General features: G+C 42.8%; 1 protein-coding gene across 1 annotated transcript in view; it reads left to right on the forward strand.

The window, feature by feature from the left end:
* MAP2 (microtubule associated protein 2) overlaps nucleotides 1–25,484 on the forward strand; it is a 176,839-nt gene that overhangs the window by 58,617 nt on the left and 92,738 nt on the right. The window contains exons 3-4 of the mRNA XM_084819173.1: nucleotides 21,477–21,590; nucleotides 24,158–24,235. Coding sequence (XP_084675299.1) covers nucleotides 21,477–21,590; nucleotides 24,158–24,235 — 192 coding nt within the window. The remainder of the gene's footprint in view (nucleotides 1–21,476; nucleotides 21,591–24,157; nucleotides 24,236–25,484) is intronic.

A 25,484-nucleotide genomic window follows, 5' to 3' on the forward strand; every position in this document is an offset into this window, starting at 1 on the left:
AATTTGCTTGGTTTCCTTTCTGTTCCACATTCTTTTTTTCTTTTTGTATCATGTCTGGGTGTAGGGATTGCCTTATTTTTACTATCTGTACAGCACTTAGAAAACTTTATAGATTATTTAGTTATTTATTTATGAATTATTTATTTAGTTAGTTAGTTAGTTAGTTATTGCATTTATATCCCGCCTTTTTTCCTCTTGCAAGGAACCCAAGGCAGCTTACATTCTTCTCCTCCTCTCCATTTTATCCTCACAACAACAACCCTGTGAGGTAGGTTGGGCTGAGAGTCTGTGACTGGCCCAAAGTCACCCAGTGAGCTTCCATGGCCGAGTGGGGACTAGAACCCGGATCTCCCAGCTCCCAGTCCTGCACTCCCACCACCGCACCACGCTGGCTCTCAATAATAATAATAATAATAATAATAATAATAATAATAATAATAATAATAGATAATGATGCTGCTGATGCTGATAGATAATTTTATCTGAGATTAATATCAGTATGAAATCCATCGGGCATGCTTGTAAACCACAGTGCTGTCCAAAGTGCTGAATAACAAATCATAGTCATGTAGATCAATAATCTTCAGACGTTCAGACCTCGGATTCACCTTCGGCTGTAACATGCTATATAGGATCCACTTCTTAATTCTCCTCCATCTCACCATATATGTTTATGGTGGCAATGCTTTTGGTGCAAATAGGGTTGGATCAGTTATGGGTCCTGAATAGTAGGGTGGTCCACCTATTAAAGAATATTTATTTTTTTCTTTTAACTGATTGACAAGTTAAAGTTAACTAATTGCATGTTACCAAAATAACTGTGTGTGTGTGTGTGTGTGTGTGTGTGTGTAGATACTTAAGGAAGTGGTGACATAATTTACAATCTAATAAACACAAGCAACCAGACCTTGGTAGAAAAAACACCATGTTTAGTATTTTTATTTTCATTCCCTATTATAAGGACACATTTATTTATTTATTTATGTGTTTGTTTGTATTATTTATATACTGCTTCCCATTTGAAATGAATCCTGAAGCAGTTTACAATAGAATAAAAACAAACAAAAGAGTCAAACAAGAACTACACACACATATGCATACACACAAAATAATATCATGATGCTGGTACAAAAATAGCTCATGGCTAGGGAAAAGCCAAGGTAAACAGGTACATTGTCAATAAATGTCTAAAATATACCAGCGTTGAGGCCTGCTGTATTTCAGAGGGGAGATCATTCCACAGGGCAGGCACCACAGCAGAGAAGACCCATCTCTGTGTCACCACCAAACAGAAATCCATAGGCCATGGCATAGACAACGAGGCCTCCCCTGGGGATCATAGTGGCCTGGGAGGTTGGTATGGAGGAAGATGTTCCTTGAGGTAACCTGGTCCTGAGTCATATAGGGCTTTTGTATACTAATACCAGCACCTTAAACCTAGCTTGGTAGTGGACTGGCAGCCAGCATACATCCTTTAGCTCATATGTGCAGTAAGGCACCCCCGTTAGTAATCTAGCCCCTGCATTTTGCACTAGCAGCTTTTTTTTTGCAGCTTCCTAACTAGCCCTAAGATCAGCCCTACACAGAGCACAGTACAGTAGTAGAATTTTGAGGTTACTAATGCATGGATCACAGTGGCCAGGCTATCCCTGTCCAGGACTGGGTACAGTTGGCGTACCAGCCTAAGCCTGTAGTAGGAGCTCCTAACCACAGAGGTCACTTAGGCCTGTAATGACAGTGATGGATCCAGGACTGCAAACTGCTGCTGTTATTGTGATGTTTTGAAGGAATAACCTCCCACAGTAGAATACCTGATAAAATAAGGAAATGCAGGAATCTTGAAAACTGTATGTGCAAAAGATGAGAACAGATTGGAGAAGGTGGCAGCTACCTACCTCAGCTGCAGTACCACAAACCTAGGGAATGTAAATACTTGTTTGGGATAGACAATAAACAATATAGAGTTGGCAGGGACCTGGGTAGATACCATCTGGTTGGGAAAAGAACATTTCTGCGTTTGTGCCAGTGGTCTTTTTCCAGTGCAGCCCACCAGTATATTTTATGACCTCTCAGGTGCTTGATAACCTCCATTTTGCACTCCTGGACAAGCAACAAAAACAGGAGGTTTTTGGTAGGCTGCACTCAGTCTGATGGGTTACATATTTTTATTATTTTTTTCAATGTTTGAGAGTTTTTTCAATGCTTCAAAGTTTTTAGGGACAGATGGGCAAATATGTACTAAATAAACAACAAAATAAAATTGTGCAGGCCTTACTTAGAATTATTCAGGCCATCAAAGCCAAGAGACGTTAATTCTGAAGGGTTCCATTTTTATTATTTTTTTCCATCTGCAATCATGAGGACTACAAAGCTGCAGTCAAAAATGTAGACTAAGCTAATGCTTTTTGAGAAACAACCAATTTTATGAAACTTGAATTAAAGTCATAGTAAATTTGCAATAATCTACTATGGCAGTTTTCATGCAGTTCTAGTGTCATCAGTATCTTTGCGAGAAAGATAGCTGTCTTTGGTATAGCTGATGAACCGTTGAATGTATAGGCTGGCTTTAAGAGAAAAATGAATTGCTACTCTTCAGAAGTTGGTCTTAATGAGACTTTAGACTGTTAAGAAGCAAACTTACTTGTCTGTCCAAAGGGCCCCCTGCTCTTATCTCCCTGCTCTTATCTTTATAATTTATAAAGTTAGTCTTTATAAATTATTAGGCAACATAAGTCATGGCTGCGTGGAAGAGGAAAATGTCTAACTCAACATACCATCAAGTTAGCGGATTGGGAGTTAACGCTCATAGCAGATCAGCTGTGTGGTGCTGCATTGCGGGGCTAGTGGCTTTAGCAGTGTCTGTCTGGAATGAGAGCCTTAAGGGGGAAAGGGCACTGTGTGTATTTTCATGTCATTGTCTTCCTAATGGGATGTGTCAGAATTACGCTGCATTAACAGAAAACGATTGCCAGTTACCCTACCCAAGGAATAATAGCAGCTCACATTTCCTATGCACTGTTCACTTCCCATTTCTCTTATGGCATAATTTTTCAGCATTGTCCATGCAGTTCAGGAATACTTTTAAGTTCAGAAGTATTCCCTCTAATTACCTTTCATTCCCATTTTGAAATTCAATTAAATTCTGGCTTTTCTAACTGTTTCTTCTACAACAAATATTAATTTAACTATCTTGGGATTACTAATTCCTAGTGCCTCACATATAGTTATTTTCTTCACCAATACTGTACTTTACTTAAGACATAACCCTGAGTTGCTTTTTCTCCATTGTCAACTCTCAAAGATTTCCTTATGATTCAGCATGGCAGAAAATTGATCCGCTAATTTATTCTCTCAAAGTAAGCAAATAGTGGCATGCTTGTTTTACATAATACAATAAAGTATTTTCTTTGTAACTATCACAATCCATTTTCATCCATAGAAAAAAATTAATTTGCCTTTTTAAGGGGATGGTAAACATGAGATCCTCATCTTCAAATTTTCTTAATCTGTATAATTGAATACTACTTGCGATCTTAAGTAGAATATCACTAATTGGAATTTTCACTTATTTGGAGCTGAGATAAATAAATGCCCCCAAAGAAAGGAAACAAATCCTTTAGACTGCCACCTTTACCAGGAACTTATGTTCCTACTTTTTGAGGCTCGGAGATGAATGTTAACCCCCAGATAAGCTGGTTAGAGGGTTACAATGGGCTGGAGATTCCTCCAGAGAGGAAGTCCACTAGGGCTGAGGGGAGATATCTGCCTCAGGTGCCACTGGTGGTAGGCACCAAAGCAGAGGTTTCCAGGGGCATGCCAGAGACTTCCTTGGATCCACTGGATCCAAAGCCCTTGAGAAGCCCCGGGATTGGGCCCCTCCGCTATACCAGCTTGTAACTGGCAAAATTAATTTTCCCCCATTGAAACCACTGAAGTATTTAAAAGAAACAACATGCTGGAACAAAGAAGGGGGAAACTTCCCCCATCTCTTGCCCTGGTCAGCACAAGCTGGCAGGGCTTTTGGAAGAGGTGAACGATCCACTACTTCACTCACCCCCCAGTTAGAATTGCTCTGTCATTTAGTATCTCTCAGGAGGTCCTGATGGATCACTTCTTATTTCCAGGATGTTTTTGCAACATAGCACAACTTTTGAGTTAGAAAGTCTGAGAAATAAACCACAGAAACAAGGAATAAGGTTACCAGAAGCTTTTCACACAGCTTCCTCCTTCCTTCTCTCCTTTCTTTATTTTTGCTTCTAAACTTGGTCAGTTTCAGCAAGATGGGGAGGGTGAGAGTAACCATCTTGGTATTGGGGAAGAGAAGTGGAGGATTGTTTCTGCTGCTGTTATTAGTGTTAATATTATTATTCAAATGTATCAGTTGCTTTTGTTTATGAAATCACATCAATTATTTACTACTAAGCAGAGTCAATGTTCCTAATTAAAACATAACAGATATTAAATGCCCATGCCAGTTAACCCTGATCATCAAACTCCAGTCTGAAATTCTTATTCCTTCTAAAAATTGCTTGGAATTAGACTGTAACTTGGTACTGAATTTCCCAATAGAGCATCAGCATCCTCCACAGGAGGTCCAAAGCACTAACAGAAATACATTGTCCGGGTCCGCACGATCACGGAGCGGGAAATGAACCAAAGTGGCTTATTTCCCCTGTTGCATGTGCCAGTCATATGCTGGGGGTGGGGGGTTGCATAATTACCCTCGCCCATGCAGCTTGCTGTGTCGTGCACACTTGGCGAGGGTGGCTTGTTGTCATGGTTAACAAGCCACCCAGAACCCATCGGCTGTTTTAGGCTTATTTCCCCTCTGTAGCTTATTTCCCCCTCTGTGAGGATAACAGCGAACTGTGTTGTTTATATTTCCATTTGTATCCTTCCTTCCGCTATCTCAAGTAAGTTAAAACATAAAGTCAAAGCAACACGCAGAGGATATGTACACACATACAAACCACTAGATTACTTGGGGAAGTACAGAGGAAACTGGTTGCAATGAATTAAAGTGGGGAAAAGCAATTCATGTTCACCCTTATGGAATAGCTATTAAGTTATAACATCTAAACCATAGCAATTGTCTTTTGCATTTACTTGTGAAGTCAGCCAATCTATTATGACTGATACAAAGTCTAATGGTTACGCTGCATGACATGATGTCTATATGCTGTGGCCAGGACCTCTAGTTACAGGACTCTGACTTTCTGCTGATCTAGAAAATCCTAGATCTGTGATTAAAAGCTTAATCATCCTGGTCAAATCCCCCCTGTCTCTTCAGTATCCCAGATTGTCTGTGTATGTTTGTCTCAGAGCATTCATTGCTTGCTCTTCTTTGCTGCAGATTTTTCCTGTTTTTCCTTCTTTGCATTTTTGTGTCTCGTCTTATTCCTGTTTTATTGACTATCTATTTTCCATATCTATATATGTCCTTACTCTCTTAGAGATTTCTTTTCTATTTCCCCCACCCCCATCCCTCTCTGCTTAATTCATTCTATTCCTGCTGTGGTAATCCTCTTTTCTTTCTTCCATAAAGTTTCAGCTTTCATATTGATAGTCCCCAGTTTGTCATGCATGCAGCCTGCGTTAATTCAGTTTTCTTTCTTTGTGATCATCACAACTCTCCATTGTCTATTCTTGGCATGAGTCTGTTTCCTACTTATTAAGCCCTTTTTAGTATGTTTTGAGTGTGTAGATTAGAATGATTTGCATCGATAAGTTGTTTTTAAGACTTAGCATGACCATTGTTTGGTGATGGAATATGCAAATTCCTGATACCAAAACAGTCATCTTTAGAGAAGATAATTTTCTTATGAAGCCCTTGATCCCCACTTACTGGGGGCCCTCATTGTGCTAGGGGTAGGGAGGGAGTGAAGGGATCTTCCTCATAGCACTTTCCAAGGAGCCAATCACTGATGCCAGGAGGTTTTCCAGGAGAGGTGCCTTAGAGAGGACCAGAAAGGAAACTTCTTCCCTTTGGTCTGCTACCAGGGTATATATCGAAGTTGGCACCCACATGTCCTGGTTTTTAGTGTTTGTACTACCTTGCTGCAGACAATGGTTGTCTACCAGTTAACTAGGCAAGGAAGGAATTTTACCAGTATCCATCAGTGGCCTATGTGATGCAGAGTTTTTGCTTTCCTCATAGCAATGTTGGTTATCTGTTAATTAAGTGCATAACTGTATATTTCTGCCACCACATTTTGCTGCAGATACTGGAATGCCTCCAGTGAGGGTGGGCTCCCCCATGGGGGATCCCCTCAGGGGGTCTTGGAATGTTGTTTCCTGGCCCAGCCCAGCTCAGGGACTGGCGTGCCCAGATTTCAGGAATAGCCAACTGTATCAATTTACGCCTTAGATGGAGGTCTGTCAGCCCTAATACCTCACTATCAATGTTCTCCCCAACATGCAGCCTACGTAGAGGTATCAGCAGTCAGGCTGCCCAAAGTCTGGATCTTGCCCATTACCTATGAGTTGTAACCAATAAAACATGTAGTCATAAAAGGTGAACCCCACATCAATCTATACATACTTCTCGTTCCAACTCCACTTTACACTGTGGGCAAAACAGAAATTCCATATAGATCAAAGTTTATATATATTGTGTACTTCTCAGTTATACAGTTGTGTGTGTCTTTTGGCTGGTCCCCACCCCAACCCTGAGCTAACTCGCATTGATTATTACATTATTAAGGTTTCCTAAAAATAAGAATAATAAATAAGTGGGAAAGGCTTCTGTCTATATGTTGTTGTTGTTGTTCAGTGGTGTCTGACTTTTCGTGACCCCATGGACCATAGCACGCCAGGCCTTCCTGTCCTCCACTCTCTCCCGGAGTGTGCTCAAGTTCATATTCATTCTGTCTACATGTATGTACTAATAAATGGGAACCAGAATGGGTTGGGCCAAGACTAACAATACAATCCTATACATGGCTTTTCAGGAGTAAGTCCCACTGAGTTCAATGGGACTTACTCCCAAGTAATTGTGTATAGGATCACAGCCTATGTTAGTTGAACTTGCCACCTTAGGCTCCTTGGAGGTGAAGGCAGGATATAAACATAGAAATAAATAAATAAATAAATAAATAAATCTTGGGTCCCACTGAAGTAAATGGGAGACGTTATTCATGGCATAAAGCCCACTGATTTCGATGGGAACTAAGAGCAATTAACTTGGTCTGGTTCCAACCCAATACGTATGCCAGGATAAAACTACCAAATAAGGTAATTTAGCAGTGAGCAGTAAGGCTGAACCAAACCCAAACCAAACCAGCCAGCGAGTTCTATCCAAAGCTGGTTTATAATGTTTCTCTAAAGGACTAAAATGGATGTAGGATTCAAGTTACACGAATCTAGCAGCCCCTTAGAGGTTTATACAGGAGTGGGCTAAACGCATGCTACTTCATGCAGGTGTGTGCTCCAGCTAGACAGATGCTGTCAGCTGTGACAATGCTATTTATTTATTTATTTCATTTCTATACCGCCCAATAGCCGAAGCTCTCTGGGCGGTTCACAAAAATTAAAACCAAACAACACACAATAAAACAATTTAAAATATATAGAACATTAAAACCACAATATAACAATACAACCACAATAAAACCTAGCAGCAGTGCAGGAGTTTAAAATACAAATTTAAAACAGCAAAGATAAAAATTTAGAAAGCTAAAATGCTAAAATGCTTGGGAAAATAAAAAGGTCTTCACCTGGCGCCGAAAGGAATACAATGTAGGCGCCAGGCGAACCTCACTAGGGAACTCATTCCAGAGCCGGGGTGCCACAGCAGAAAAAGCCCTCCTCCTAGTAGCCACCCGCCTCACTTCCTTCGGCAGGGGCTCACGGAGAAGGGCCGCTGATGATGATCTTAAGGTCCGGGCAGGCACATATGGGGGGAGGCGATCCTTCAGGTAACCTGGCCCCAAGCCGTTAAGGGCTTTGAATGTTAACACCAGCACTTTGAATCGGGCCCAGAAATGGACTGGCAGCCAGTGCAGCTGGAAAAGTACTGGCGTAATATGAGCTCGCAGGCCAGTCCCTGTTAACAATCTTGCTGCCCTATTTTGGACCAGCTGAAGTTTCCGGACCGTTTTCAAAGGTAGCCCCATGTATAACGCATTGCAGTAATCCAGACAAGAAGTTATCAGAGCATGGATAACTGTAGCTAGGCTATCTCTGTCCAGATAAGGGCGTAGTTAATATACCAGCCTAAGCTGATAAAAAGTGCTCCGTGCCACTGAGTTCACCTGTGCCTCAAGTGACAGTTCTGGATCCAAGAGCACCCCCAAACTACAAACCTGATCCTTTAAGGGGAGTGCAACCCCCTCCAGAACAGGTTGAATATCACCTAGCTGGGCAGACAAACCACCCACTAACAGTACCTCCATCTTGTCTGGATTGAGTTTTAGTTTATTGGCCCTCATCCAGTCCATTACTGTGCCCAGGCACTGATTCAGAACAGCCACTGCCTCACCTGGTTTTGATGAGAAAGAGAGGTAGAGCTGGGTGTTATCTGCATATTGATGGCACCTCAGCCCACACCTCCAGGTAACCTCCCCCAGCGGTTTCATGTAGATGTTAAACAGCATGGGAGATAGAATAGAGCCCTGTGGAACCCCATGGCACAATTGCCATGGCACAGAGCGATAATCCCCCAGCACCACCTTCTGGAATCGGCCATCCAAGTAGGAGCGGAACCACTGTAGTGCAGTGCCTCCAACTCCCAACCCAGACAACCTACCCAGAAGGATACCATGGTCGATGGTATCGAAAGCCGCTGAGAGGTCCAGGAGAATCAACAGGGTCGCACTCCCCCTGTCCCTCTCCCGGCAGAGGTCATCCCATAGGGCAACCAAGGCAGTTTCCGTTCCAAAACCAGGCCTGAAGCCCGATTGAAATGGATCTAGATAATCCATTTCATTCAACAGTGCCTGGAGCTGTCCTACAACCACCCGCTCAAGCACCTTGCCCAGGAAGGGGATGTTGGCCACTGGCCTATAATTGTTAACATCCTCTGGATCCAGGTTAGGGTTTTTCAGGAGTGGTCTAATTACTGCCTCTTTTAAAGCAGTAGGCACTACTCCCTCTCCCAAGGAGGTATTTACAACCTCCTGGACCCAGCCGGACAACCCCTCCTTGTTTGATTTAATAAGCCATGAAGGGCAAGGGTCAAGCACACAAGTGGTCGATCGGACTTGGCCAAGCACCTTGTCCACATCCTCAGGCCTCAGTAACTGAAACTCATCCAATAAAACTGGGCCAGACGGTGCTCTGAACGCCTCTACCAATGGAAGTGCATTAATGGTGGTGTCCAATTCATGACGAATCTGAGCGACTTTATCCTCAAAGTGCTGTGCAAACTTGTCACAGCGTGCTACCGAGGGTTCCACCGTCTCTGTCCCTGGCCCAGAATGTAACAGGCCGCAAACCACTCGGAAAAGCTCTGCTGGACGACACTGAGAAGATGCAATGCTGGTGGAAAAGAACTGTCTCTTTGCCACCCTCACTGCCACAGAGTAGGCTCGATAGTGGGCTCTTACCTGTGTTCGGTCAGACTCAGCACGAGTTTTCCTCCACCTGCGTTCTAGCCGTCTCCCCTCTTGCTTCATTGCCCTCAGCTCAGGTGTATACCAAGGAGCTGGCCGGGCTCTGCTCAGAGGGAGAGGGCGCTTGGGCGCGATCGTGTCAACCGCCCGAGTCATCTCTGCATTCCACAGAGTGACCTGGGCTTCGACAGGAGCACCAGCCATACCAGCAGAAAAATCCCCCAGAGCCCTCTGGAATCCATCGGAATCCATTAATCTCCGGGGGCGGACCATTTTAATAGGTCCCCCACCCTTGCAGAGGGGAAAGGCCGCCAGGAGTCTAAACCTCAGCAGGAAGTGATCTGACCATGACAAAGGGACAGATGTTAATTCCTCCACTTTCAGATCACCATCCTCCTGCCCAGTCGAGAAAACCAGATCAAGCATGTGTCCTTTTATATGCGTTGGGCCGATGACATGTTGGGACAGCCCCATGGTTGTCATGGCGGCCATGAAGTCCTGAGCTGCCCCGGATACAACGGCCTCGGCATGGAAGTTGAGATCCCCCAGGACCATCATCCTAGGGGTCCTCAACACCAAGTCCAAGACCACCTCCGTCAGCTCAGGCAGGGAGTCTGATGGGCAGCGGGGTGGGCGGTACACCAACAGAATCCCTAATCTGTCCCGGGTACCCAACACAAGGTACAAACACTCAAGATCTGCACTCGAATGAGCAGGAAGCCTGGAGAGGGAGATTGAATTCCTATAGACCATGGTAGCCCCCCCCCCGACCCTCAAGCCGGTGGTGGTGCTGCACCAAGTACCCAGGAGGGCACAGCTGGGAGAGAGTGACCCCTCCCAGTTCCCCCACCCAGGTCTCAGTAATACATGCCAGGTCAGCCCCCTCATCCACAATCAAATCATGGATGAGGGAGATTTTATTTTGGGCCGACCTGGCATTCAGCAGCAGCACCACCAGACCTGAGGGCAGACTGGTAAGGCTGCCAGGAACCGTCAGGTTGGGGGAAGAACCACCAGAAGAGGGGACAGCTGTAAGGTGTCTAGCCCCTCTTCTCCTCAGCTGGCCTGTTAATCCCCCAACACCATACCTCCCCCTGCCCGTGACCACAGTTATGGTGGCACCTTCCCCCACCCCCTGAGTTGCCCAATAGTCCTCCCAGGCACATATTAAAATGTTAGGATATAAAATGTACAACAGTTTAAAAGAATATAAAAGAGAAAAGAGATAAAAGAGATCAGCAGCTAAGAAGGAGCAGATAGTCCACGTTTGCCCCTTTCCCCTTGTCTTTAAAGCTGCTGCCCTCCACTGCTGCTATTTGCTGCTGCTATTTGCTGCTGGTATTGTGGCTGCTGGTGTCTCTGGAGAGGCAGGTCTTCAGATCCTACACAACTCCAAGTGCACCGCTAAGTGCTCACTTAGCATCGCACTTGGTGCGACGCCGAGGCACTGCCTCTGGCAGCCCCGCCTTAAGTACCTGTGGGCGGGGGCAGAAGCAGGCTCAGGATCCACCTGGTGCAGCTGCTGGCTGGTCCTCCTTCCCCAGGCTCCTTATGCTAATCGCCTCCACTGTTCGAGGTGGAGAGGACTTGGATCCAGAGAAATATCATCAGAGCTGTTTTCCTAAATGGCTAGAGGTTTTTCCTCCAAAGAAGAACTTGGCTTGGAAAGTACCTCTGGCAGTCAGCTAAGCCATCATGGAGTTACTTGTTCATATGAACAAGTGCTGATGCCCCAGGAGCCACAGCTTTGAAATAAGAGCCTCCAAGGGCATTTCTACACCAGCCTAAAATCCTGCATTTAAAACAGGGCTTTCTGCTTCTGTTTTAAATGCAGGATCACAACTGACTCCCTTTACATGTGCTTCCTTTTCCCCTTCCCCTTTCCCCCTCCCCCCTCCCCCGTCTTCCATTATCTGTCATTGATCTCACACCTCTTCTTGCCGCTTTAACTCTTTTGACGGAGGAAACTGAAGCGGAACACAACAGGGTAATTTGATAGCTCATTATCTGCCATCTATTTAAAAATGGAACAAAGGGCATTTAGCGCAGGAGACTCCTTGAATGATCACAGCATCATGTAAAGAGCCTGCAAACTTCCGTGAAGGAGCAATCTCAATCGCAGGACAAAAGCCCGATGTGAAGGAGCCGTAAATCTTAATAGTATAATAAAGCACAGGATTGAAGTTTTTCTCTAAAAGTGAAAGAGTTGGCAATTGTACTCTGGGAGATAATAGGACAGAATTTGGCAATGAGCAGGAGACGTGATCTTGAGATGAAGAAAGAAATCAGACAGATAACCAAAAGAAGAAAATGTTGTAATAATATTCATCTGTTTTGATTACGGCTTGGGACCAGGCTACCTGAAAGACCTCCTTCTCCCATATGAGATTGCCTGGTCCTTAAGATCTTCTAGAGAGGCCTTTCTTTTGAGACTGTCACCATCAGAGGTGTGTTTGGTGACAATGCAGAAGAGGGCCTTTTTGCTCCCTCTCAGCTGTCCTTCCAACGGCAGGTGAAGACTGCATTATTCAAGAAGGCCTTTGGCCTGTAAGTGGGTCTGAGGGTTGGGTGCTGTTTTTCTTCTATAATCGTTATGTTTTTATTGTACTCTAATGTGTTTCATTGTTTTAATCTATTTAAAATTGTTTTTGTAAGCTGCCTTGAGTGCCATTTTTTTTTATTTTTGGGATATAAATCCCAACATATGCTGTCATACAGTGCCCTGAACATTGTCACAGGATCGGAGATAACAGTGGGGATTCCTCTCCCCATCTCCTCCCCAACCTCCCTGTAGCCTCCAGGGATGAGGCAGAGCTTGGGAAGTGAAGGGGGCAAGGCCCGAGGAGGGAGCCCAAGCCTCCACAGGCTGTATAGGGAACCTCGGCAGGTTGAATCAGGGCTGTGGACTGGAGGTTCCCCATCCCTGCATTAAGGCTATGATCATATTATATCCCCATCTTACTGGGAGGTATGGGCCGCGGTGGCTTAGTGGTTAAGACGCTGAACTGCAGACCGGAAGGTCGGCAGGACAGCAGTTCGAGACCCGAGTGCCGCGTGACGGAGTGAGCTCCCGTCTTCAGTCCCAGCTCCTGCCAACCTAGCAGTTCGAAAGCAAGAAATTGCAAGTAGATAAATAGGTACCGCTTCGGCGGGAAAGGTAACAGCGTTCCTTGCACCTCGGTGTTCAGTCATGGCAGCCACATGACCACGGAAGCGTCTTCGGACAGCGCTGGCTCTTGGGCTTAGAAATGGAGATGAGCACCACACCCTAGAGTCAGACACGACTGGTTGGGGACACCTTTACCTTTACTGGGAGGTGGGCTCTGAAAGTCAGGGAACAGTTTTGGACTCTGGACCTGGGTTCAAATTTCAGCTCAGCCATAAGATCACACAAAGCCTTGGACCTGATCTCTTGGCCTCAGTGATTGCTTTCTCACATGAGGCTTAGGGTAACCTGCCTTGCAAAGCTGTTGAAGCAGGGATTCATGAGATACAGATTTCTGATTAATTAATGGAGATGATGTTGCAGTTCATCATATGCTTTTATGATTCACTGCTATAAGCTGCTGTGCTAATGGACACAGGATCAGGCATGCCAGTCACAGTTTTCTGGCACATTTGCAACCTCCCCTTACTTGTCATCGTATGGTTAGTTTAGCTGCCTCTTAGGGGGGTTGTAACAGGTGGGACAGAGCATGCAGCTTTTGTCCTAGCTGCCAAGTTACGGAGACCATGCCTCTTTAACTGCCATGATGCAGAGCTGGAGGTTTAGATTTACATTGTTGAGTAGTGGTGGCAGGGTTGGTTTGGTGGTAGTGACATAAGATATAAGGTCAAGATGGTGGGCTCAAGAAGCATTTACTGAATAAATATATTAAATTCATAATTCAAATCAGTGAAGTGAAGGCAATTTTTAACTATGGGGGATGGGAAGAAACCAAATTTTTGGAAATCAGACGTCTGGTAAACAGCATAATAGTTGTAGCTCAGATGTTAATAGTACTGGAATAGTCCTACAATCCCTTTGGTAGGGCATTGTTGTGGGAAAATCTGGTCTGTGCTGATTATGTTAGAATTGACAGCAGTTATGAAGGAATGCGATGGACAGGATAAGGCATTACTGATGTTCAAAAGACAGTGGGAGACGTTTGTGATCTACTAGAATAACAGATATTCTAGTGAAAATGTAATCTTGGGGGTGTGGCAGTTTTGTATGGCTAGTTGACAGACATAGACATTGTAATGTAAGGTGTTACTTATTAAGAACTCTCCTGGGACAATCTTCTGAAAAGCTGGTGATATTTTGTTTAAAGGATGACTCATCCTATATCACTGAGAAGTTTGCAAGTTTGTTTCTTATTTCAATACAAATTAGGGGGAAAATATGTTGGCCCCATTTTAAAACATATTGTTTTTATCTATTTACTCTTAATCAGTTGTATAAAATCTTGTATTGGTCTGTAACCATAATAAACAATTCATTCCAGTATTACTTGGCTTTCTTAATTTAATGCGAGTGTTAAGCCAGTGGTTTGTATTTTTGTTTTTGTTTTTATAGCAAATAAAAACTACTGAGAAAGATTTCATTTCATAGCAGATACAAAATTAAGTGTTGGCAACTGTAAAACAAAAACTAAACAATGTATCTGGCTCATATCTGGCACCTGCCAATTTTCCTAGCTAACTCTGAGCAACTTGACATTATCTCTCAGCGTCCCAGTCAATAAATCTGAGATGGTCACACATTGTTTGGAAAGTAATTTTTGACTGTGAATGAAAATGACCACCCAGGACCAAGAGGTGTTATTGTTATTACCTTCACATGGCAAACAGCCCCTTTGATAAAGCTTTAAAAATAAGGTTTGCAAATTAACAACAGCTAAAGAGGTGGGGTCATGGGGCAAAGATGATCAAGGACTTGAGAGCTTTTCTCCTGTTTCACTGATATAACCTTAACCCAGGAGAGAGTAATTGACAGCGACTTCCCTTTAAGAGAACCCTTTTACAGTTCCTGCGCAGCCCATTGCTGTGGACTAGGCTCAAGAAGCCACTGTGGGAATACTATTTTTCCCACTTCCCTCTCGGGACTGTATGATTGCAACCTCTTTGAAACAGGGAACATATATTGCCCCTCTACAGCACCCAGGGCAGTGCTGGCACTATTTAATTGTAAAATACTCTAATTCTAGTAGCAATAGTTTGTCATTGAAAGTTGACCGGTAGTTGCCTGATCTCAGGAGTTTTCATTGTGGAGAGCACTGAGAAGATTGGTTGTTGTGAACTTATATCAAGGATTTGTCACTAACAACTTCTGCAACGTCAGGCAAGATTTTTTGAAAGACCACGTTTTTGCCCACCACCAATCTTCCCTCCCAGCTCTCCCCACCGTGCAAGGATAATTTTAGATATACTTTAGGGTACACTCTTAATTTACATAGGCTGGCAGTAACATCCAACAGACCTGGCCAGTGCCGCTGGTCAACTGGTTGTGCTTCTGTGGACTATACACCATAGACTATCTGAGGCACAGTGGTTGCGTGGCATATGCTCAGGGGTCCTTGGCAGACACACTGATGTGAGAAGTGCCATTCCTTCCTTCATTTTAATTGAGATGGTTAAATTAAACTTGGAAATCTGTTGTGTTTGGTGGCATTTTGAATGCCACCCATTGAATGCTGCAGTGATTTTACATCAGAATCTAAATCTGCCCCATGTGAAAATTCCATAATGTGGAGTTTAAAGGATTTAAACTCCTTTAAACTTAGTTATAGCCTTTCATACGACATGCACACAAAAGGAAATAGAAAAGGAAAATCTACCATAGATTTTTTTTCAAGTTGTTTTTATGTGGCAAGTAATGAACGTTCCTCTTTTCTTGTTTTAAAAATATATTTAGCGCATGCACTTAACTAAGAGATGAAAATTACTCATTCCTTTTATTGTCTAGATCCTACCTTGTCAGCTATTAATGTTGTTGCCCAGGAAACTGCTCTGCGCCCTGCTGTGAAGTTTGCCAGAGAGCATTCTGAAATTGTTTTTATTTCCTGATATCACAACTGTGAATGTAGCTCATTTCTTCATCATCGCCTCCTTCTGCTTCTTGCCTAAAATGTGGCTAAATTGGAAGGGGGGGGGGAGTATTTCTCTCTTTGTGCCAGTTGAATCTTTCCAGTATTTTGGCTGCTATCTTGAAGGTTTCAAACGCTGAAAAGTGAACATGATTCTCATCTTTAAACTACCTCTTCTGTTTTTACATGGTGATGACATAGACTGATGTTTCATTAGATCCCTATTCCTTTTTTCTGTGTGCAGAGAATAAAGTCGAAACTAGATGTGTCTGTACGTTATGCAGATGTTTGCCCCATTCACATATAAAGTGGGGATGGGGGCAGGTGTTACTGTTCGCACAAAAAGGAGCAGGCAGAGAAGGGGAGCAAAACTAACCCACTCTGCTGCCTTACCCCAATGTACTCCTCGTCAGTGGTTTTTCCCCACCCTGGCTCCAATACCAGAAATGAGCTGGGCAGGGAGAAATGCTCCTTTTTCGTATGTTCCTTTTGGTGTAAGTAGTAGACTCCCACCTATCCCTGCTTCATATGTGAATAAGGAAAAACATGTGCTTAACGAACACACCACTGTTCCACACATCTAGTTTGTTACAAATAATAGCTTACCTTTCTTCTGATTCCTTCCTAATTCTTGTAACACATTAAATGGACATAGCTGCTATATGTATATTGTAGATAGTGAGAATTTCCAGAGGAGCAGTGCTGACCCAGGATTTTCTTAGGAATGAGGCTTACTGGAGCCTCCTCACTGGAGGCTTACTGGCATTTTGTGATATTTGTGTTATAGCTGGATGTACAGTATTAAATATCCCAGCAGACTCCGAGATTCTGCTCCTCTGACATCAGATCATCAGGAGACGCCAGCGCCATAAGATTCTTGCAAAGAGCAGTTCACGTCTCTAGGGCTGTTCAGTTGACACACTGCAGCTTGTAGTAGCTTATTTAAGCCACAACACCATCCTGAATATTTAACCCCACCGTGGGTTGCTGTGTCATGCGAACCTGGCTGGGGCGGGGGGGGGGGGGTTATGAACAGGCCAGTCTATTGTACTTTCCACAGACTCCTTGTTTACATTATTCCCAGCTGGGAGGTGGTAGAAGGAGGCACAGCCCATTTCCAGAACAATCTCTGCCTTTTCCCTCCTCATTGCCGGCTATTTGCCTGCAATCTATGTAACAAAGGAGATGTTTCCCATAACCATTAAGATAATCTCCAGGAGTCCCACCAGTTTAGCAGAAGCCACAGAATCAAAGGTTTGGAAGGGAGCCCATCCAGCCTAACCCCCAACCTATAAATATATTTCTTGGGCTCTCCTTTTAACCTCTCTTTAATTATTATTTCCTTTTGTAAAGCAACAGACACCTCCACCAAGCTCTGACCTCAGTGTAGTCTTTCCCCCACACTATGATTGTCCTGTATTTCCCACCACTCCATGATCAAGGTTCATATCTCGCAAACTGACAAAGAAAGATTTTGAATCAATGGGCAGTATCTAATGTGATGCTGCCAGTAATGTAAATTACGTTGTGTTAGCGTAAACAACCTCTAACACAAGCCCAGTACCATCTACTGGCATGACAGATTTTCTGGGGAAATCCGTCATGCCAGTGAGCGCTGTTGGTGTTGCACTAGAAATTGTTTATGCTAGCACAACATTATTTACATTAGTGGTATTATCGCACTGGATACTACCCAGTTTCCTGTAACGGTGTGATCAAGAGTAGGAGCATCTCTACACTAGCCTAAAATCCTGCATTTAAAATGGGGCTTTCTGCTTCCATTTTAAATGCAGGATCAGAAGCATCGTTACATGTGCTTCCTTTCCCCTCTCCCCTCTCCCCTCTCCCCCTACTTTTCCCCCTTATCTGAGTCTTCCATATGTTTAACTGATCTCGCTCCTCTTCTTGAGGCTTTTCCTTTTTCACAAAGGGAACTCAAGTGGGGTAGTCTGATAGCTCATCATTATCTATTTAAAAATGGAATAAAGGTCACTTAGTGTAGGAGACACCTGGAGGTTCACGACATCATCTAAAGGGCCCACAAACTTCCATGAAGGAGCAATCTCAATAGCAGGATAAAAGCTCCACGTGAAGAAGCCCAGGTAGAGCAAGAGTGGCTATCCAAGTGAAAACATAAAAGAAAGTTGCTTTTTCCTTGTTCCCATAAAGCACTACGAATGTGAGCAGTAAAGTGATCCAACGACCATAATGCACAAGAATAAGCCTGGTTCAGCATCTAAGAATTTTATTTTTGCTTAATTCAGCTTTTGTTGCTGTCATTTCAGGAGCACAAAGAAAACAGCAGAAGTAAATCAATGTGAAAACACTACCAATACCAGAGCTTTTGAGAGCTTACTCAGCCTCACATTGAATTTGGCTGGATTTCCTTTTCTTTCTTTCTTTTAAAATATCATTAGAATCCCTTGAACTTTAACTGAACCATAAGGCAACTGCGAAGCATTTAATAGCTACCCTCCAAGGAGTTGACATCCATTGGATCTGCTATTTATAGGGCCCATTAGTACCAAATGTCTGGGTTGTTTTTGTAGTAGTCATTAACTGGAGAAAGACTGTTTCTGCTGCATTGGCTGCTTGTTGTGTGTCGCCAAAAATATCAGTCAAAAGAGTCCTATGAACTGAACCTTACTTGATAAAATCCCCAGCGGTAATTTGTTTTTATTTTGGATGCCTTACATTAAATGTTCCATTACTCAGCAGAGCAGCTTCTCCCCCACACTCCCCACCATCATGACCTGGGTCATAGAAAGTCTCTATCTGTTACTAAGAGCTGGGCATGGCTGCAAGATCAAGGCCAAAATCTTGATGCTGGAATAAGGACTGGGTGATTGAGGGATAATGACCAAAGGGTCAGTTCCAAGATTGCAAGGTGAGGACAAAATCAGGAACAAAATGGGATCAGTAGCCATGGAATCCATTTTGGAGTGTTGACACAGAACAGTGTTGGAGATAACAAGCAAAGATCTGTAGCTAAACAATCAGTCTGAGGGCAGGGATAGGAAGAATCAGGCCCAGATGGAGGATCAGGCCCAGATGGAAGGTGACCAAAGCAGCTGCAAGAAGATAAGGAGCAGCAGAACGAGGTGTAGGCACAAGATTTAGGATGGGAAGCAAAGCAAGCAAAGGTTGAGGACTAGGCTGAATAATATGTTGCTCATGCAAAAGGCTGCTCTGGACGTATTTATATCTAGAAAGAATGTAAGGCCCCTGCTATCTATGCAATTGTGGCAGATCCATGTTTAAACACACAGATCTGATGATTTTGCTTCTAGTTTGGCCTTCAGATAGTGTCTTTTACATGCTACAAGTCAAGGTCTGTATGCAATATCTGAATGTAATGTGCAAAGTAATAGTTTCAGTAATTGTATCAGAGAAAACTGAAGGTATTTAATTTTGTTTACATTGTTTAAACAAAAAGGTTTGAACAGAGTTTAAAAATACTAGACATCTATTTACAAAATTATATATAACCCTTTAAGTGTTGCCTCCTGTTGCTTCCTTAGAGATGAATCTTTTCTTTTTTAACTCCAGAGTGGTAACTAGCCCAGGAAGAAAGGAGAGTTGAAGCTGATTCTAGGGGAAGATCTGCACTAGAGCCCCTTTTGTGTATGAGGCAGTGCACACCAGTATTTTTTCAAAATGGAATTATTGCTCTGGGAGCACGCAGGAATGAATACAGCGCAGTATCCACAGTGCTTATAAGGCAATTGAGTGCCACACACAAATGCATAGTGTCCTAACTGTGGAAGAAATAGGGGGCATTTGAGAGGTCATGTGTGATCTATCATTTATGTTTGCAGCACAAGCACATGACACAAGCCTCAGTATACTCCTGTGGTTATGGGGGAAATGGGAGGACGTGCTGCCATTTCCGTTTCCTTTTTCTTTTCTTTTTTCTTTTTTGAGTCGGCTGACTGCATGTGGACCTTTGATGATGCGCAGCAATGGAGGTTTAAAAATAAATCATGTGATAGTTCACAGCTGCAATAAAAAATCATCACAGAGGAAAAGGAGGAAGAAAAAAAAGGCTCCCAGAATGACATACACAGATTAATAATAAGACAGCCCTTGCCCTCAGGCTTACAATCTAAAAGACACAACTCAAAAGGAAAAGGGATGGGGGGGGGCAAACTCAGGCACCGCTTCTTCGTTTCAAAGCTTTTATAGATGTTCTTTCTGGCAGGAAAGGGCAGAATAAGCTCGCTGTTGCTGTCCCCTCTCTGGCCATTGTATGTGGCTAGGTTGGTCTCCCCCTTGCTATGATGGGAGAGGCCAGGATCTCTTCTCGATCATCCCAGAGTGCAGGACATGGAGTAATGGGCTCAATTTACAGGAAACCAGATTCCAGCTGAACATCAGGAAAAACGTCCTGACTATTAGAGCAATACGACAGCGGAACCAATGACCTAGGGAGGTGGTGGGCTCTCTCACACTGGAGGCGTTCAAGACGAGGCTGGACAGCCATTTGTCAGGGATGCTCTGACTTGGATTCCTTCATTGAGCAGGGGGTTGGACTCAATGGTCTTGTAGGCCCCTTCCAACCCTACTATCCTATGGTTCTGTGATTCTGTGTTTACCTGGGAGGCAGGGGGTGCATCCTCCCAGTGGCTCTTGGTTTTCTGGCCAGTAGATGAGGCCAGAGCCTGCAGTCAGTTGCAGCTGTGTAACTGGCAGGGAGGGATGAAGCCAGCTCCCTGCAGTTACTCCCTCTCTGGCTGATGTATGGAGCCAGGTTAGTTTCCCGTTTGCCATGATGCTCATCCTGGGAGGCAGGGGGTGCAGCCGCCACCTTGGCTGGGACCCAGCTTCAATGTGTCCCATGTCGGCTTTCTCCCCACAGCTGACCCCCACAGTTGCTTTAAAGGGATGGGAGGAAACAGTCAAGAGATCTGATGACAGATCTCCCACGTCCTGTGCATTTTGGCTCTCAGTGATCCATTACAAGAGTCATTCAAGCATTACTGGTGTGAAGGGGGCATCATTTGATTACCTGAGACTCCAGTATTGGTTACTGGTGACCCCAATATTGGGCATACTGCTGGCCCTGCCTCCAGAAGTCCATGTGTTAGCCTGTAGTGAAGAAGCTGCTCTTCCATGGGATCAGGACACTGGTGTGATCAGGCGCCCCTGTTGCCCAGAAGCCTGTGCGTGAGCTGCTGCTGAGAAATAGGTTTCCTTACTGCAGACAACCACATTAACACATAGATGTCTGGAAGTGGGGCCACCAGCAAGCGCGGCGGGTGGGCAAGCAGGAGCACAGCCTCAGTCCCCAGTAATAATTGCGTGATCCCCCCTTCCCACATAATGTGTGGAGGGGCCTTCAGTACATGCGGAATCACTGAGCTGGCTAGAAATAGAAGTGCTCCTGATGAATAATCACATGTGTTTTAAAACATATATTTAAAACATATATAGAGTCCTGACCCCTCTCACCCCCCACATCTTCCCTAATGGACCTCTGAGTAACTAGAAGAAATAGTGCCAGGTAGTATAATCATCTGGAATTTGGGGTAAGGTAACACTTAGTATAATGGCTAATCCAGCCATGGGAGTTAATTGCTGGTAATGATGGTTGTGTGAGAATCCAGCCCTGTCACATTTTTTTAAATGATCTACTGGAAAATAGTTTGGAAAAAAGTAGCAGTCCTAAAACTGTTCTAGAGCAAACAAACCGTAATGAGTGCAATAGGACAAGTGTGGAGGAAGTGGTTTCAGAATTGCAATATTAGTCTGCAATCATTGTTCACAGAAGGCTCCTTTAAAAAAAATCCCTATATCTCTTACATTAACTTGTAATTAACTTTTGTTTGTCTTGTTGTTAATTCTACTATTGACCCAGAAGAAGTATCTGCAAGGATAGTCCAAGTAGTAACAGCTGAAGCTGTGGCAGTCGTAAAAGGTGAACAGGAAAAAGAAGCCCAGCACAAAGATCAGCCAGCACCATTGCCTTTAGGTAAAGCGAGTCATCTCAGCTGTATGTTGTGTTATAAACATCAAGCTTCTGCACTGCAGCTGTGGCCTAGATTTTTTTATTCATTCATTCATTTATTTTAAGAATTAAGAGCTGAGATGCTGACATATTCACATTGTCCATGACCAGGAGTCCTACCCACATGATCACTTACTGGAATTGTGCTTATTGCTGGAAGTCACAAGACTTCCCAACTACATATTATGCAGCATTTCAGGAAATATGGCAGCATTTCATGATCCAGTTTTTGATGGCCCTTGATTAATGCTTGAGATATGCATGTCAAACACTGTCTTTTATGTAAATTTCCCCTTCCCCACCAATTAAAAATAATATTACCTGAATGTATTAAAGTATGATTTTACAGAGAGTCTTTCACCCAAGTTCAGCCATATATTTTGCCCACATTTTAATTCAAAGATACAAAATGGATGAGGAGCCGCCTTTGATAATGAAAGAATACCAAGGATAGTATCCAATGGTAGTCCTACTTAGACTAGTCCTATTGAACTGAATGGGTCTACTCCAAGAAGGACTACCATTGGATACTGCCCCAAGTTTTGAAGTTGTAGAAAATTCTTTATTGGGCAGGAAAGAAGTAGCTAAATTATCCATTATATACAGTACAAAGATATCTGGTAACACCAAAAAATGGATTATATCCAGTTGTGTGACTTCGTGCGAACCGAAGACACTTCTGCTCACGAAGGTGGGGCACACAACAATCCCCCCTAAACCAATGCAGCCCCTTAAAGAGCTTTTGAGAGATCAGGGACCTCCTACAACAGTACAAGATTTGGCATGGAGGGCAGAGCAGGTGGGAGGATTGGCGAAAACTAGGTTTTCTACTTTTTGTGAACAAAAGTGCTTTTTGCTACCACAAAACCACCATTAGATTCAATCCATTATTTTTATTCAGAGGAGCAAATGGTGGAACTTAACCACACGTTTAAGTATTTAGCTGCATCCAAAAAGAACTGAGCCTACATAATAAAAGCTGCCATTTTGTGCACACCAAAAATCAAATAAAGCAAATTTAAAAATTGCTATGGGTTGCTAATGTGAACATTCATAGTTTTATAATTTATCATCATGTATACTTTTTATGTATAATATATTCATTTTAGCTAAGATCAAGTTTTGCACTGTTAATAGAGGCTTAACAGCAACTGCTTCTTGGCATCACAAGTCTATGGAAAAACTGCTAGTAGTCTACAGGTCTGTAGAAATTCACTGTTATAAAACCTTTTCTGAATTCAGGTGCAGCAGCTAAGAATTAGGGGCACAAGCCTTCCAAAATGAATGATCTTTAAGTCTTGCTGAGTTCAGTGGAAGAGACTTAAGTGCATTCTGAATTTTCCCAATGAAATAAATGGGCCTTAAAAGTACTTAACTTTATCATTTATTTATTATTAACATTTATATACCACTTTTTTGCTAAAAAGTAGTGAAGGCTTTTTATTTAAAAAAAAAACCAATATTTTTAAGCCCTAAAACAGAAGGCTATTAAAACGTTAAAACAATTGCATAGTTTAAAATGCTAAATTAAAGAGATGAAAGTCAAGAGAGTAAGAAGCCAGTCATAATTCTTGAAGGAGTGCATTCCATAGTTCGGGAGCAACACAGGAGAAAGCCTTTTCTTGCATGCCTGACAAATGGGCCTCTGTGGGTAACATTATATTCACGAGGGCCTCTCCTGCAGATCTTAATAACTGAACAGTTTCTTAATGAGACAGGTGATCCCTTAACTTTGGCTAGGTAGTGCCCAATACTCTCAGGGTAAAGCTTAGAATATGTTACTTGGACATCGCTCTTCCTCCTGTTGAAGCCACTATTTTGTCCCTGTCCTGTTTACATAGTTCATGTACAGTAGTTGGATGTTTAAAAGGAGCTTAGTGAAAGTCTTTCCTTGGCCATGGGCCAAGCTTCAGCTGGCATATATCAAGGTTCAGCCTGAAATGTTTACACAAGAAATGAAGCTGGTGCTAGAGGGTTTTTTTCTTAAAAGATTTTAATAATTTATGAATGTAATAAAATGTTACTCCTTCAAATACATGTAAGTGAATTTAGCATGTGGCTGGGCACCTCTCTATGCTGACTGGGTTTTTTTCCCCTTGAATGATATAAAAAAATCTCTCTTGCTTGAATATTTGTCCTGCTTTTGGCATGTGAGTGAGCTTTTCTTCAAGGCATGTAAGAATTATATTGTCAGTCATTCAAATAGGTGGGACATAAATAAAAACAAATATATATATATAAATATGAGAGTATATATATATATATATATATATATATATAATGTTTATATATAGCTTTTATTAAAGGAAAAATATTATGAGACATTTGAGTTGATTTACGGGGATAATGCTGCATCATCTAAAATGAATGGTTACTGTTGTTGGTATAAAGCAATATTAAAGTTTCAGATTCCGCTCAAGTGAAATATTATCAGATGCTGCCAGACTGTTATAATGAAGATTGTCCAGTTGGAACATCCTGGTTTCAACATAATTAATTGCTGTGTCTCATTTCTACCATTCAATCTTTAGCAGTTGAAGAGACAGCTAACCTGCCTCCTTCTCCGCCCCCATCACCTGCTTCAGAGCAGACTGGAACATTGGAAGAAGGTAAGAATTCCCTTGAGCACTGCAGGGTCCATCTTTAAGGAGAAAAATCCAGGAATCCTAGTGAAAGAGGTAGGAGGATGATTCTGTCAGCATTAATTTAAAGGCATGAGCATTTTTGTGGTAATAATAAGTTACCCATTACACATGATCGTAAAACACAGACAGTATGCATATTCTGTGTGTGTGTGTGTGTGTGATAGATATCTGAGGCTGTATATTAACATGAATATGAGAGTTGTGTGTATTGTATTGCTGTTAGATAGATTTGCAACTGGGCTTGAAAAAGCTGTGGTACATGTAAGAGTTGCAAGGAGAGGGAAATTCTACCAACTGCATCACTGATACTATCATGAGAAAAGTTGCACCTGGAAAAATGGTCCCTTCCATGTTATCGTTAATGTATAGCAGGGATAGGGATGTGGCCCTCCAGACACTGTTGGATTGCATTTCCCATCATCCCTCACCACTGGTAATGTTGGCTAGGGCTGATAGGAGTTACAGTCAAGCAACATCTGGAGGGCCACATGTTACCCACCCCTGATGTATAGGAATTCTCTCAAATTCTGAGCCCAATAAGCATCAGCACAACCCAGTATACCTAGTTGCAGACGATTCCAAGTTCATCTTCTAGAGATAATAATGCCAATGTTCTCTTGCAGACCTTAACACAAGAATAGCAGACAAATTCAGCAGGTGAAGCTTTTTCAAGCACTGTATTTTCATGTTTGGAAAAAGTTTCAGTTGCTCAATTTCTTTCTATCTTACTAAACATATTTTACTTTAAATGTAGACACAAAAGACAATATGCACAATAGACATAAAATGTAACAACATATCGTAATGAAAATGGAAAGAACATTATGATGAAAGGGGGAACATGAGTCTTTCAAAACATTATTTGCCATCCCCTGTTTTTACATATTCAGTGAACTTGTGCTTAACCATCCTGAAACTATTAGTCACAGAAGTGTGACAGGAAAAAAAGTTGGCAAGACTACCCTGGTAATAAAAACTGAGTAACATTCTAACTGTTTTTATTGAGATTTCTTTTGGGGACGGGGAAACCCAGAATCTTCTGGGATCAGCATTTTTCATAATAATACTGCAAACCATTGTTATTCCTATGTTTTATTCCAAGAGTCCATGTATTTCTTTGCTCAAGTCCATCAGGGCTAAGTTCTCTTTTAATCTGATGACATTTAAACTTTCAGAAGAAATTTGATCTCCCTGTTCTGTACAACTCAGTACC

Source organism: Heloderma suspectum, chromosome 1, assembly GCF_057233095.1.
Source record: "Heloderma suspectum isolate Gila_16-S chromosome 1, 16-S_ref, whole genome shotgun sequence".
Classification (NCBI taxonomy): domain Eukaryota; kingdom Metazoa; phylum Chordata; class Lepidosauria; order Squamata; family Helodermatidae; genus Heloderma; species Heloderma suspectum.